The 13,655-nt window shown below is 39.4% G+C and overlaps 2 protein-coding genes across 3 annotated transcripts in view; one reads left to right on the forward strand and one right to left on the reverse strand.

Annotated features, from left to right (window-relative positions):
- The window catches only part of LOC146689473 (ankyrin repeat- and BTB/POZ domain-containing protein 3-A), a 288,208-nt gene that overhangs the window by 91,574 nt on the left and 182,979 nt on the right, over window positions 1–13,655 (reverse strand). The window lies entirely within an intron of this gene.
- On the forward strand, window positions 9,401–11,346 carry LOC146689476 (uncharacterized). Its single transcript, XM_085437120.1, has 2 exons — window positions 9,401–9,875; window positions 9,909–11,346. The coding sequence occupies exons 1-2, from the start codon at window positions 9,401–9,403 to the stop codon at window positions 10,949–10,951; spliced, it is 1,518 nt and encodes a 505-aa protein (XP_085293246.1). The 3' UTR covers window positions 10,952–11,346.

A 13,655-nucleotide genomic window follows, 5' to 3' on the forward strand; every position in this document is an offset into this window, starting at 1 on the left:
ACACACTGCTAGTGCCAGAAGATGATGGCAAAGAATATCAAAGCCATATAATAAAGTAAGAAATATTCCAAAAATGTCAAAAAGTCTGGTGTGGAGTCGTTTGATAGCGGGGGAATAGTTTTAAGTCAATATCAAGCAGTATTTTTGCTTGAAATGCAAATGCCTGTAGATCAGCACCACTCTTTTGCAGCTTGGCAGATCATTTGATCAGTAACATCATGATTATGTAACCCTAAAAAATATATTGCACTATGGATGCACACCAGCTTTGCTTGCTCATAGTGTCAGCTCAATTTGAATTTTCATGGGATTTGTTAAGAATAAGGAAAATATAGACTATTACCAGACATATTCTTAAATATATGTATTAATCACACCGGCTGACTGCACACAAGCCTCGATGGTGAGAGAACTGCTCATCCAGGTTGCTGCACCTGTTTTTGATAAAATAAACTTTGAAATGAGATGCAAAAGCCTCCCCTTTAGGTTTCTCGCAGACACAGATGGTAGAACATGCTTAAAGTCGCACTCTTAATGCAATCATCATACACTTGACGAGCAGATTCACACTTATACTACTCAGTGATTCATGAACTGTAAATCAATCTGTTCACATAACACAGCAGGAGGAGGAAATGAGTCCCCTGAACTCCACCAAATGACTTCGAGCAGTTGGCATCGACCACGTTACGAGCCACATGTCAACCTCTGGCAGCGCTCACTGGCCAACGCTGGAGGTGAGGAAGCCCAGCTGAGATGGAGTGGTAGAGAAAGCCAGACACATGGTAAATTTAACAGGAATCAAAAAGCTTTTTTTCTGCCTTTTTTTCCCTACAAATATGTTTAAATAAGCAAGAATAAACACAGGAGAGCTGCTTTGTAATGCATATTCCCATTTCTTCTGGCAATTAAAGGAGGAGTGTTTTCTTTTACCCATAATGCAATTTCTGCCAGTTCATTTCCTGCTGGGAATAATTGATTTACCATAAAGTACAGAATACATATAGTTGCAGTGGCATCAGGTCTCTTAACAATTATAATAAGCTGATAATAAAATTATTGGCTTTGCCTTACTGATCCTGTGAGGATGTCATTTCCCAGGAAAACCATCTCACTTCTCTTTTCTTACAAAGTCATGAGATCATAGTTTCACAAAAGTCTTATTTAAACGCAATAATTCTGCCTTTATGGACATGAAGGAGGACAAGAAATTGTATGTCATTAAAGCGATGGTGAGTACTAAGTAGCCAATGAGAGCTAGCTACCTAAAATTGATTCATTAGTTGTTATTTGTTGCTATTTTCAGGATCACTGGTGTAGGTGTTCTGGTGTAGTGAAGACATGGATATGACTGAGGTGTAGTGTCAACGCACGCTTCAGCCACACAGACATAGAGAATGGTCGGCCAGTCCCAAGGGAAAGATGTGTACTCCCTGACAAGCTGGTGAGTGGTTGCTGGAGGTTGGAAGGTAAAATTGTTCACAAAGAGGTACACGGTCTGCACCAAAAACCTCCTTGCGAATGTGCTAGTTGCTTAAAATTATGTGTTTTACAATTGGCTGAAATAGAAATGTTCTCCATCTCCAATTTGCATCACACATTTTCAAATTTTGCTACTGCTCGACTAGAAATTGGTGATTCTTTCAAGTTGTTGTCTTTCATGCAAACTACAGACCACTGCGGCAACCTGCAAGTGACCAAAGTTGGACCAAAGGTTTTTGGTGCAACATCTACTTTGTGACCAGTTTCACCCGGTGACAACAAACTCTGCAACCAGTCTGGCAACCACTTGCCAACCAGTTGGGGAATACAGATTTTTTCCCACTCCTAGGCCTGTGTGATAGAAGGGCTTTAAATCACCCACTACTGAGAACCAGCAGCTGTGTGACTTGTTAGTTCAGTTGATTACAAAAAAAGCAATTCGACATTTTATTTTAAAAAAAAGCCTGGTAACCATATCTTTCAGGCTTAATTAATTAGCAGTGCTTTTAGTAACACATGTAAATTTCCCACCAAAGAGTGCAATGGACAAATCTATGTTTTGCATTATGCAGGATTTGAATAGAATCATTCTATTCTGCTTTTAAAACATCCAGTTTTAGACATTTCTCATGGTTTTGTTTGTTATTATACATGCTCTCATCACTTCCTGTTTTATTTTGTAGTAAGTGGTAAGGTCCAGTGCATCCCAGTAGGTTTTCCTTCCACTCTTTGTTCTTTGGTGAATTTCTTAAACTTGACCCAAATGGAGTCAGACAGCCAGATACTAAAATAATGAAAAAGCAACTTTAATGGGATTTGTGGAGGATAATGGCAGAGGTGTGGACTCGAGTCACATGACTTGGACTCGAGTCAGACTCGAGTTATTAATTTTATGACTTTAGACTTGACTTGAAAAAATGTTGTAAGACTTGTGACTTGACTTAGACTTTTTTAATGACCTGGGACTTGAATTGGACTTGAACCGGTTTACTTGAAAAGACTTGATATTTCACCCCAAATATAAAATGTAACATGCATATAGAGAAAATGTGATGTCATTCTGGGGTAGAACCACAAAGGATTCTGGGAACTCGTGGCAAGAGGTACTAGCGCACGCAGGCTTTTAATTGAAATCAGTTATACAGCGATAAAAAGAAACACAAAAATGTCAAGAAGCTGTTGTATTATTAACTGCAATAGCCGGTCGCATGACAGCCACGGGAAGCCGACGGGTAAAGAAATCGGTTGTTATCGGATTACGTCGTTGAAGAGAAATTGTTCGAGCCATGTTTCCGAAGTAACAAAGAGGCGACGGATGGCCTGGATCGCAGCCATTCAAAGACCAAATATAACGTCCCAGAACACTCCAGCTCACAGGTTAGTCTGCTCCAAGCATTTCCACAAAGGTCAGTCTTCTGTTGTAGTTAATGCGTCATTTTCATAACATAATTGGTGATATAGGTTACAAGCAAGTCTGGCGCTGAACAGAAATGGTCGCGCTATGCTCCTTTATTTATTGTGCATAAATAGTGAATTGTCCTGACACAATATTGTGTTTCGCTTCTGTTATTATGGTACATTGACAAAAACATACTTTTATTCACAGGATAAAACAGTTGTTTTGTATCACTAATTGCCCAGTACGATTACAGCATACAGTATTATTGTCACTGCTACATTTCTGTAACGCGTACCAGAAATTATTTCCACTACTAATTAATTACTGTTGAGCTCAAAGGTTATATTAATAAACGGTTAAGGAATGTGTATTTATGACGACGATTTGTGAGACTGGTAAACTTATGATACGTACGATGGTCTTTCGTTCTACACGGTGCATTTCAAGGTCCTGCACCCATCCGTCGGTAAACTGTACCTGGGCTTGTTGCAGTGACCGGAAGTTACTAAACTTCATGAGTGTGTGCACTCACTCCAAGAACCGTATGATTATAAATATGCATATAAATATGCTACGATGAGATAGCTGACTTCATCTAACTAGCAAATGTTGTCCAGGCTACGTTGGTGATGCAGTTTTTTTTAATGTGTATGATATTTTTGTCATGCGATTTTAAAGCCGGTCCTACAAGCGCATCCAAGAATAACATGCAGCTTATCTCAGAACTGTCGGTGAAAATTATTCTTGGAGCTAGGTTTAATTGAGCTGCATTTTAAAGAGGTGCAATTTCACAATTTGTGTATATTTTCTAAGTTCACTATTTTGTCATGTGTTGAGAAAAACACAGATTTAAAAATTACATGGTCTAATATTTACATTTAGCATAACTGCAACATTCTTTTTTCGTTTTTTTTTTTAAAGACTCGAAAGGACTTGAAATTCAAAATTTCAGACTTGTGACTTTACTTGGACTTTTACACCAGTGACTTGAGACTCGACTCTGACTTGCCTGACATTACTTGAGACTTGACTTGAGACTTGAGGATAAAGACTTGAGACTTACTTGAGACTTGCAAAACAATGACTTGGTCCCACCTCTGCTGGTTAGAGTTGCATGGATCGCAGATTTATCTGTTTTTTGTGAATATAAGCTGCTGACTGGTGAGCAGAATTTTCAGCTTGGTACGTTAGTGTTCATCAGTTAATCATAAAACATATTTAGTGCTTATAACAAATATATTATGCTAAATAAAGACAGATTTTTCCACAATGTATATGATAGTAAGAGTTAGTAAACCTCTATTAAAGTCTCCCTCTGCAGTCTGTTGTTTCTTAGATTCAGCATTGAAACTGAATTTAAAACAAAACATAGATGACATTCTGTAGCCTCATCAACCACCAAGATCTCACTGCCTACAGACATTCAGTAACTCTCATTGGATAATGTTAATAAATATCTTTCACTAAATATGAACGTTTTCTACCTGTCCTTGTTTAAATTATGAAAGAAATTATTATGCCTGAGAATCTTTAGAATGTCGAATACTTTCCACTAAACAGTTGTCTTCTACTTTGGTTAGTTTTTTTAACAACCATTTAAAAAACATATTTTGCTTTTGTTTTATTTTTTACTGCAATTCCTGTAGAGTAGCTTTTATAGTGTTAATTCAGTATGTGCTACAAAATAAAAGCCTTTCCTTTACATTAGGTTTGTGGGCATTTTATTTTGAATTGTTCCAATCATGGCACTTCAAAGGAACAGCGCATCACAGGAACAGCCTGTGATGTCACAGTGCACATTCTACTGGAAAACCCTATAAATAGGGGAGACGTTCAACCAACTTTAGTGGATCTCGGATGGCAGAAACACAAAGCAACCTGGTTGTTAAAACAAAGACAAGGCGGACGCAGAGAAACGCACACGCACACGCTGACGCATCTACAATGGCAGAAGCAAAAATAGAAATGGTCATCACACCAAAACCTGAGGTTGATAAAGCCGCACAACCAAATACTAAAAAGTCTCCTGTGGCACAACCACCAAAGGAAACGGTTGTGAAACCAAAGAAACAAAAAATGCAAAAACAGAAAAGAGTGGCTGAAGAACCAAGAAGAGCAATTACTCGGGCATATGCCCGGGCTCTTCTTGAAGCTCAAAACAGCACGGCTGATGGAGCAAACCCAAAAAATGAAGAAATGCTCCCCATTTCAAATGCAAAGGAGGACATGGAGAGAGAGAGAAATGGGAAGAACCCCAGCAGACCAAACCCTGTGCCTAATGGAGGGACTTGGCAATATCAACCCATTCCCACATTTAGACCCCCGTTTAATCCCTGGCACGAGATTGCTGCTCTCAGACACCAACTGGAAGCCTCCCAATACCATCAGAACGACCTTTACTGTAAAATGGTAGGTGCAAACAAGAGGGCCTCTTATCACCAGTTTCAGGTGAACAAACTTCGTGAAGAAATTAACGAGAACGAGCGAAATCACGAGGAAACGATCAAAGGCCTCATAGAGCAGCTGGAAGAGGCTTCTAGTAATAAGACCTATGACATCAGTGAGACAGACACTCTCGTGAGTGACAATGAAGCTATGGTCATATTGGATGAGGTGATTGCTACCCTGCAGGACCAAATCAGCCACCCTACCACAGAGCAGTGTGTGGAGTCTGCCACTCCAACCACAGAGGCTTCACACACTGACTCTGTAGGACTGAAGTCCTCTAAGGAGGCTGAATTTGAGCTCAAATGTAGGATTCAGCAAGAGCAGATTGAGATGCTCCAGAAACAGCTCCTAGCAGCTCAAAATCAGCTTGAAGAGCAGGCCGTTAAACATAGGCAGGAGCAGGAGACACTCAACCTGGAAATCAGTGACCTGAAATCCCAGCTCTGCCCCAACAAGGCCCTTCATGATTTGAAGCTAGAGTCTCTGGAGCCAGAGCTGAAAGGGGCCAAAGCTTCCTCACTTAAAATCCCACAGCAGCACAAAGAACAAAATTCCACTGCTGCAAATGAAATGCACAAATTTGAGCTTCCGAAAGAAAACGAGACTGGAGAACAGGACAAGATGGGAAAAGAGGACTCACTGCCATCCACTGCAAGGTCTCTGCAGGAGCCTCAGAAAGAAAAAGACACCACAGAACAACAGAAGATAGAAAAAGAAGAGTCAGCTGCATTTTCTGTACAGGAATCTTTGCAAAGTGTACAAGACAAACAGAAAATGCTCAATGTCAAGGTGGCTGAACTCAAGACTGAAGTCAAGAGCCTGCCAGAGATTCCGCCAAGTAAGAAGAAGAACAAGAAGAAGCGGAACTGTGCGCGTCCCCAATTTCACATAATTGGTGTCAACATCAAGTCCTAAAAATCATATTTATATACAACTAAATTGTCAGTGAACATTTGAACCCCTCTTGGTCAAGACAGAAGGCCACCCCTTCCTGAGCCCGGTTCTGTCAGAGGTTTCTCCCTATTAAGAGGGAGTTTTTCCTCTCCACTGTCGCCAAGTGCTTGCTCATAGGGGATTTGGGGGCTTTTTTTTTTAACACCAACCACTGAAAAGTTCACTGACATCAAATTTAAGACTCAGCAAATATGGAAATGGATCATTCGTCATCAAGTGAGGAATCATCCATTTAAAACATGTTTGCTGAGTCATATTTAGTTGTATATAAATATGATTTCTGTCACACTAAGGCCAATCACAGACTAATTTGGACAATTGGTAAAAAATAAATAAATTGAAAAAATTGAAAAAAAGTAGTTGTGTCATTGTTTCGTGTAGATTTCAAATAACATGCCATTTTATGTCAACATATTTCTGTTACATTTGTAGTGCTCGTGGTTTTATATTCTTATGATCCTGTTTGTTTGATGAGTATATCCTTCTGCCTTGCTTCACATATTTACTGCTGCTTGGCTAGCTTTAGTCATGCTAGCATCAGCACGGGTAGAAACAGATACACATCAGAGACATCACATGTAGCTTGTGTTTATGTTCAGAGTGACATCTGATTTAAAAGCAGGCAGCAAAGCACTGAGCAGCATATCAGTCAGCACAGAAAACAAATGCCATAAATGTCATCAATTAGGCTGGAATAGTTTGTTTCTAGTGGCTTCTATCAGAGGTGTGGACTCGAGTCACATGACTTGGACTCGAGTCAGACTCGAGTCATTAATTTTATGACTTTAGACTTGACTTGAAAAAATGTTGTAAGACTTGTGACTTGACTTAGACTTTTACACCAATGACCTGGGACTTGAATTGGACTTGAACCGGTTTACTTGAAAAGACTTGATATTTCACCCCAAATATAAAATGTAACATGCATATAGAGATTGAAAATGTGATGTCATTCTGGGGTAGAACCACAAAGGATTCTGGGAACTCGTGGCAAGAGGTACTAGCGCACGCAGGCTTTTAATTGAAATCAGTTATACAGCGATAAAAAGAAACACAAAAATGTCAAGAAGCTGTTGTATTATTAACTGCAATAGCCGGTCACATGACAGCCACGGGAAGCCGACGGGTAAAGAAATCGGTTGTTATCGGATTACGTCGTTGAAGAGAAATTGTTCGAGCCATGTTTCCGAAGTAACAAAGAGGCGACGGATGGCCTGGATCGCAGCCATTCAAAGAGCAAATATAACGTCCCAGAACACTCCAGCTCACAGGTTAGTCTGCTCCAAGCATTTCCACAAAGGTCAGTCTTCTGTTGTAGTTAATGCGTCATTTTCATAACATAATTGGTGATATAGGTTACAAGCAAGTCTGGCGCTGAACAGAAATTGTCGCGCTATGCTCCTTTGTTTATTGTGCATAAATAGTGAATTGTCCTGACACAATATTGTGTTTCGCTTCTGTTATTATGGTACATTGACAAAAACATACTTTTATTCACAGGATAAAACAGTTGTTTTGTATCACTAATTGCCCAGTACGATTACAGCATACAGTATTATTGTCACTGCTACATTTCTGTAACGCATACCAGAAATTATTTCCACTACTAATTAATTACCGTTGAGCTCAAAGGTTATATTAATAAACGGTTAACGAATGTGTATTTATGACGACGATTTGTGAGACTGGTAAACTTATGATACGTACGATGGTCTTTCGTTCTACACGGTGCATTTCAAGGTCCTGCACCCATCCGTCGGTAAACTGTACCTGGGCTTGTTGCAGTGACCGGAAGTTACTAAACTTCATGAGTGTGTGCACTCACTCCAAGAACCGTATGATTATAAATATGCATATAAATATGCTACGATGAGATAGCTGACTTCATCTAACTAGCAAATGTTGTCCAGGCTACGTTGGTGATGCAGTTTTTTTTAATGTGTATGATATTTTTGTCATGCGATTTTAAAGCCGGTCCTACAAGCGCATCCAAGAATAACATGCAGCTTATCTCAGAACTGTCGGTGAAAATTATTCTTGGAGCTAGGTTTAATTGAGCTGCATTTTAAAGAGGTGCAATTTCACAATTTGTGTATATTTTCTAAGTTCACTATTTTGTCATGTGTTGAGAAAAACACAGATTTAAAAATTACATGGTCTAATATTTACATTTAGCATAACTGCAACATTCTTTTTTCGTTTTTTTTTTTAAAGACTCGAAAGGACTTGAAATTCAAAATTTCAGACTTGTGACTTTACTTGGACTTTTACACCAGTGACTTGAGACTCGACTCTGACTTGCCTGACATTACTTGAGACTTACTTGAGACTTGCAAAACAATGACTTGGTCCCACCTCTGCTGGTTAGAGTTGCATGGATCGCAGATTTATCTGTTTTTTGTGAATATAAGCTGCTGACTGGTGAGCAGAATTTTCAGCTTGGTACGTTAGTGTTCATCAGTTAATCATAAAACATATTTAGTGCTTATAACAAATATATTATGCTAAATAAAGACAGATTTTTCCACAATGTATATGATAGTAAGAGTTAGTAAACCTCTATTAAAGTCTCCCTCTGCAGTCTGTTGTTTCTTAGATTCAGCATTGAAACTGAATTTAAAACAAAACATAGATGACATTCTGTAGCCTCATCAACCACCAAGATCTCACTGCCTACAGACATTCAGTAACTCTCATTGGATAATGTTAATAAATATCTTTCACTAAATATGAACGTTTTCTACCTGTCCTTGTTTAAATTATGAAAGAAATTATTATGCCTGAGAATCTTTAGAATGTCGACTACTTTCCACTAAACAGTTGTCTTCTACTTTGGTTAGTTTTTTTAACAACCATTTAAAAAACATATTTTGCTTTTGTTTTATTTTTTACTGCAATTCCTGTAGAGTAGCTTTTATAGTGTTAATTCAGTATGTGCTACAAAATAAAAGCCTTTCCTTTACATTAGGTTTGTGGGCATTTTATTTTGAATTGTTCCAATCATGGCACTTCAAAGGAACAGCGCATCACAGGAACAGCCTGTGATGTCACAGTGCACATTCTACTGGAAAACCCTATAAATAGGGGAGACGTTCAACCAACTTTAGTGGATCTCGGATGGCAGAAACACAAAGCAACCTGGTTGTTAAAACAAAGACAAGGCGGACGCAGAGAAACGCACACGCACACGCTGACGCATCTACAATGGCAGAAGCAAAAATAGAAATGGTCATCACACCAAAACCTGAGGTTGATAAAGCCGCACAACCAAATACTAAAAAGTCTCCTGTGGCACAACCACCAAAGGAAACGGTTGTGAAACCAAAGAAACAAAAAATGCAAAAACAGAAAAGAGTGGCTGAAGAACCAAGAAGAGCAATTACTCGGGCATATGCCCGGGCTCTTCTTGAAGCTCAAAACAGCACGGGTGATGGAGCAAACCCGAAAAATGAAGAAATGCAAAAAAACACTGGAGCCACTCCTGAAAAAGAAAAGGCTGAATCCCTCCCCATTTCAAATGCAAAGGAGGACATGGAGAGAGAGAGAAATGGGAAGAACCCCAGCAGACCAAACCCTGTGCCTAATGGAGGGACTTGGCAATATCAACCCATTCCCACATTTAGACCCCCGTTTAATCCCTGGCACGAGATTGCTGCTCTCAGACACCAACTGGAAGCCTCCCAATACCATCAGAACGACCTTTACTGTAAAATGGTAGGTGCAAACAAGAGGGCCTCTTATCACCAGTTTCAGGTGAACAAACTTCGTGAAGAAATTAACGAGAACGAGCGAAATCACGAGGAAACGATCAAAGGCCTCATAGAGCAGCTGGAAGAGGCTTCTAGTAATAAGACCTATGACATCAGTGAGACAGACACTCTCGTGAGTGACAATGAAGCTATGGTCATATTGGATGAGGTGATTGCTACCCTGCAGGACCAAATCAGCCACCCTACCACAGAGCAGTGTGTGGAGTCTGCCACTCCAACCACAGAGGCTTCACACACTGACTCTGTAGGACTGAAGTCCTCTAAGGAGGCTGAATTTGAGCTCAAATGTAGGATTCAGCAAGAGCAGATTGAGATGCTCCAGAAACAGCTCCTAGCAGCTCAAAATCAGCTTGAAGAGCAGGCCGTTAAACATAGGCAGGAGCAGGAGACACTCAACCTGGAAATCAGTGACCTGAAATCCCAGCTCTGCCCCAACAAGGCCCTTCATGATTTGAAGCTAGAGTCTCTGGAGCCAGAGCTGAAAGGGGCCAAAGCTTCCTCACTTAAAATCCCACAGCAGCACAAAGAACAAAATTCCACTGCTGCAAATGAAATGCACAAATTTGAGCTTCCGAAAGAAAACGAGACTGGAGAACAGGAGAAGATGGGAAAAGAGGACTCACGGCCATCCACTGCAAGGTCTCTGCAGGAGCCTCAGAAAGAAAAAGACACCACAGAACAACAGAAGATAGAAAAAGAAGAGTCAGCTGCATTTTCTGTACAGGAATCTTTGCAAAGTGTACAAGACAAACAGAAAATGCTCAATGTCAAGGTGGCTGAACTCAAGACTGAAGTCAAGAGCCTGCCAGAGATTCCGCCAAGGAAGAAGAAGAACAAGAAGAAGCGGAACTGTGCGCGTCCCCAATTTCACATAATTGGTGTCAACATCAAGTCCTAAAAATCATATTTATATACAACTAAATTGTCAGTGAACATTTGAACCCCTCTTGGTCAAGACAGAAGGCCACCCCTTCCTGAGCCCGGTTCTGTCAGAGGTTTCTCCCTATTAAGAGGGAGTTTTTCCTCTCCACTGTCGCCAAGTGCTTGCTCATAGGGGATTTGGGGGCTTTTTTTTTTAACACCAACCACTGAAAAGTTCACTGACATCAAATTTAAGACTCAGCAAATATGGAAATGGATCATTCATCATCAAGTGAGGAATCATCCATTTAAAACATGTTTGCTGAGTCATATTTAGTTGTATATAAATATGATTTCTGTCACACTAAGGCCAATCACAGACTAATTTGGACAATTGGTAAAAAATAAATAAATTGAAAAAATTGAAAAAAAGTACGGTAGTTGTGTCATTGTTTCGTGTAGATTTCAAATAACATGCCATTTTATGTCAACATATTTCTGTTACATTTGTAGTGCTCGTGGTTTTATATTCTTATGATCCTGTTTGTTTGATGAGTATATCCTTCTGCCTTGCTTCACATATTTACTGCTGCTTGGCTAGCTTTAGTCATGCTAGCATCAGCACGGGTAGAAACAGATACACATCAGAGACATCACATGTAGCTTGTGTTTATGTTCAGAGTGACATCTGATTTAAAAGCAGGCAGCAAAGCACTGAGCAGCATATCAGTCAGCACAGAAAACAAATGCCATAAATGTCATCAATTAGGCTGGAATAGTTTGTTTCTAGTGGCTTCTATCAGAGGTGTGGACTCGAGTCACATGACTTGGACTCGAGTCAGACTCGAGTCATTAATTTTATGACTTTAGACTTGACTTGAAAAAATGTTGTAAGACTTGTGACTTGACTTAGACTTTTACACCAATGACCTGGGACTTGAATTGGACTTGAACCGGTTTACTTGAAAAGACTTGATATTTCACCCCAAATATAAAATGTAACATGCATATAGAGATTGAAAATGTGATGTCATTCTGGGGTAGAACCACAAAGGATTCTGGGAACTCGTGGCAAGAGGTACTAGCGCACGCAGGCTTTTAATTGAAATCAGTTATACAGCGATAAAAAGAAACACAAAAATGTCAAGAAGCCGTTGTATTATTAACTGCAATAGCCGGTCACATGACAGCCACGGGAAGCCGACGGGTAAAGAAATCGGTTGTTATCGGATTACGTCGTTGAAGAGAAATTGTTCGAGCCATGTTTCCGAAGTAACAAAGAGGCGACGGATGGCCTGGATCGCAGCCATTCAAAGAGCAAATATAACGTCCCAGAACACTCCAGCTCACAGGTTAGTCTGCTCCAAGCATTTCCACAAAGGTCAGTCTTCTGTTGTAGTTAATGCGTCATTTTCATAACATAATTGGTGATATAGGTTACAAGCAAGTCTGGCGCTGAACAGAAATGGTCGCGCTATGCTCCTTTGTTTATTGTGCATAAATAGTGAATTGTCCTGACACAATATTGTGTTTCGCTTCTGTTATTATGGTACATTGACAAAAACATACTTTTATTCACAGGATAAAACAGTTGTTTTGTATCACTAATTGCCCAGTACGATTACAGCATACAGTATTATTGTCACTGCTACATTTCTGTAACGCGTACCAGAAATTATTTCCACTACTAATTAATTACCGTTGAGCTCAAAGGTTATATTAATAAACGGTTAAGGAATGTGTATTTATGACGACGATTTGTGAGACTGGTAAACTTATGATACGTACGATGGTCTTTCGTTCTACACGGTGCATTTCAAGGTCCTGCACCCATCCGTCGGTAAACTGTACCTGGGCTTGTTGCAGTGACCGGAAGTTACTAAACTTCATGAGTGTGTGCACTCACTCCAAGAACCGTATGATTATAAATATGCATATAAATATGCTACGATGAGATAGCTGACTTCATCTAACTAGCAAATGTTGTCCAGGCTACGTTGGTGATGCAGTTTTTTTTAATGTGTATGATATTTTTGTCATGCGATTTTAAAGCCGGTCCTACAAGCGCATCCAAGAATAACATGCAGCTTATCTCAGAACTGTCGGTGAAAATTATTCTTGGAGCTAGGTTTAATTGAGCTGCATTTTAAAGAGGTGCAATTTCACAATTTGTGTATATTTTCTAAGTTCACTATTTTGTCATGTGTTGAGAAAAACACAGATTTAAAAATTACATGGTCTAATATTTACATTTAGCATAACTGCAACATTCTTTTTTCGTTTTTTTTTTTAAAGACTCGAAAGGACTTGAAATTCAAAATTTCAGACTTGTGACTTTACTTGGACTTTTACACCAGTGACTTGAGACTCGACTCTGACTTGCCTGACATTACTTGAGACTTGACTTGAGACTTGAGGATAAAGACTTGAGACTTACTTGAGACTTGCAAAACAATGACTTGGTCCCACCTCTGCTGGTTAGAGTTGCATGGATCGCAGATTTATCTGTTTTTTGTGAATATAAGCTGCTGACTGGTGAGCAGAATTTTCAGCTTGGTACGTTAGTGTTCATCAGTTAATCATAAAACATATTTAGTGCTTATAACAAATATATTATGCTAAATAAAGACAGATTTTTCCACAATGTATATGATAGTAAGAGTTAGTAAACCTCTATTAAAGTCTCCCTCTGCAGTCTGTTGTTTCTTAGATTCAGCATTGAAACTGAATTTAAAACAAAA

This window comes from Copadichromis virginalis, linkage group LG17 (genome assembly GCF_057382275.1).
Source record: "Copadichromis virginalis isolate Kocher_CV1m ecotype Utaka linkage group LG17, C_Virginalis_male_GT1.1, whole genome shotgun sequence".
Lineage (NCBI taxonomy): Eukaryota > Metazoa > Chordata > Actinopteri > Cichliformes > Cichlidae > Copadichromis > Copadichromis virginalis.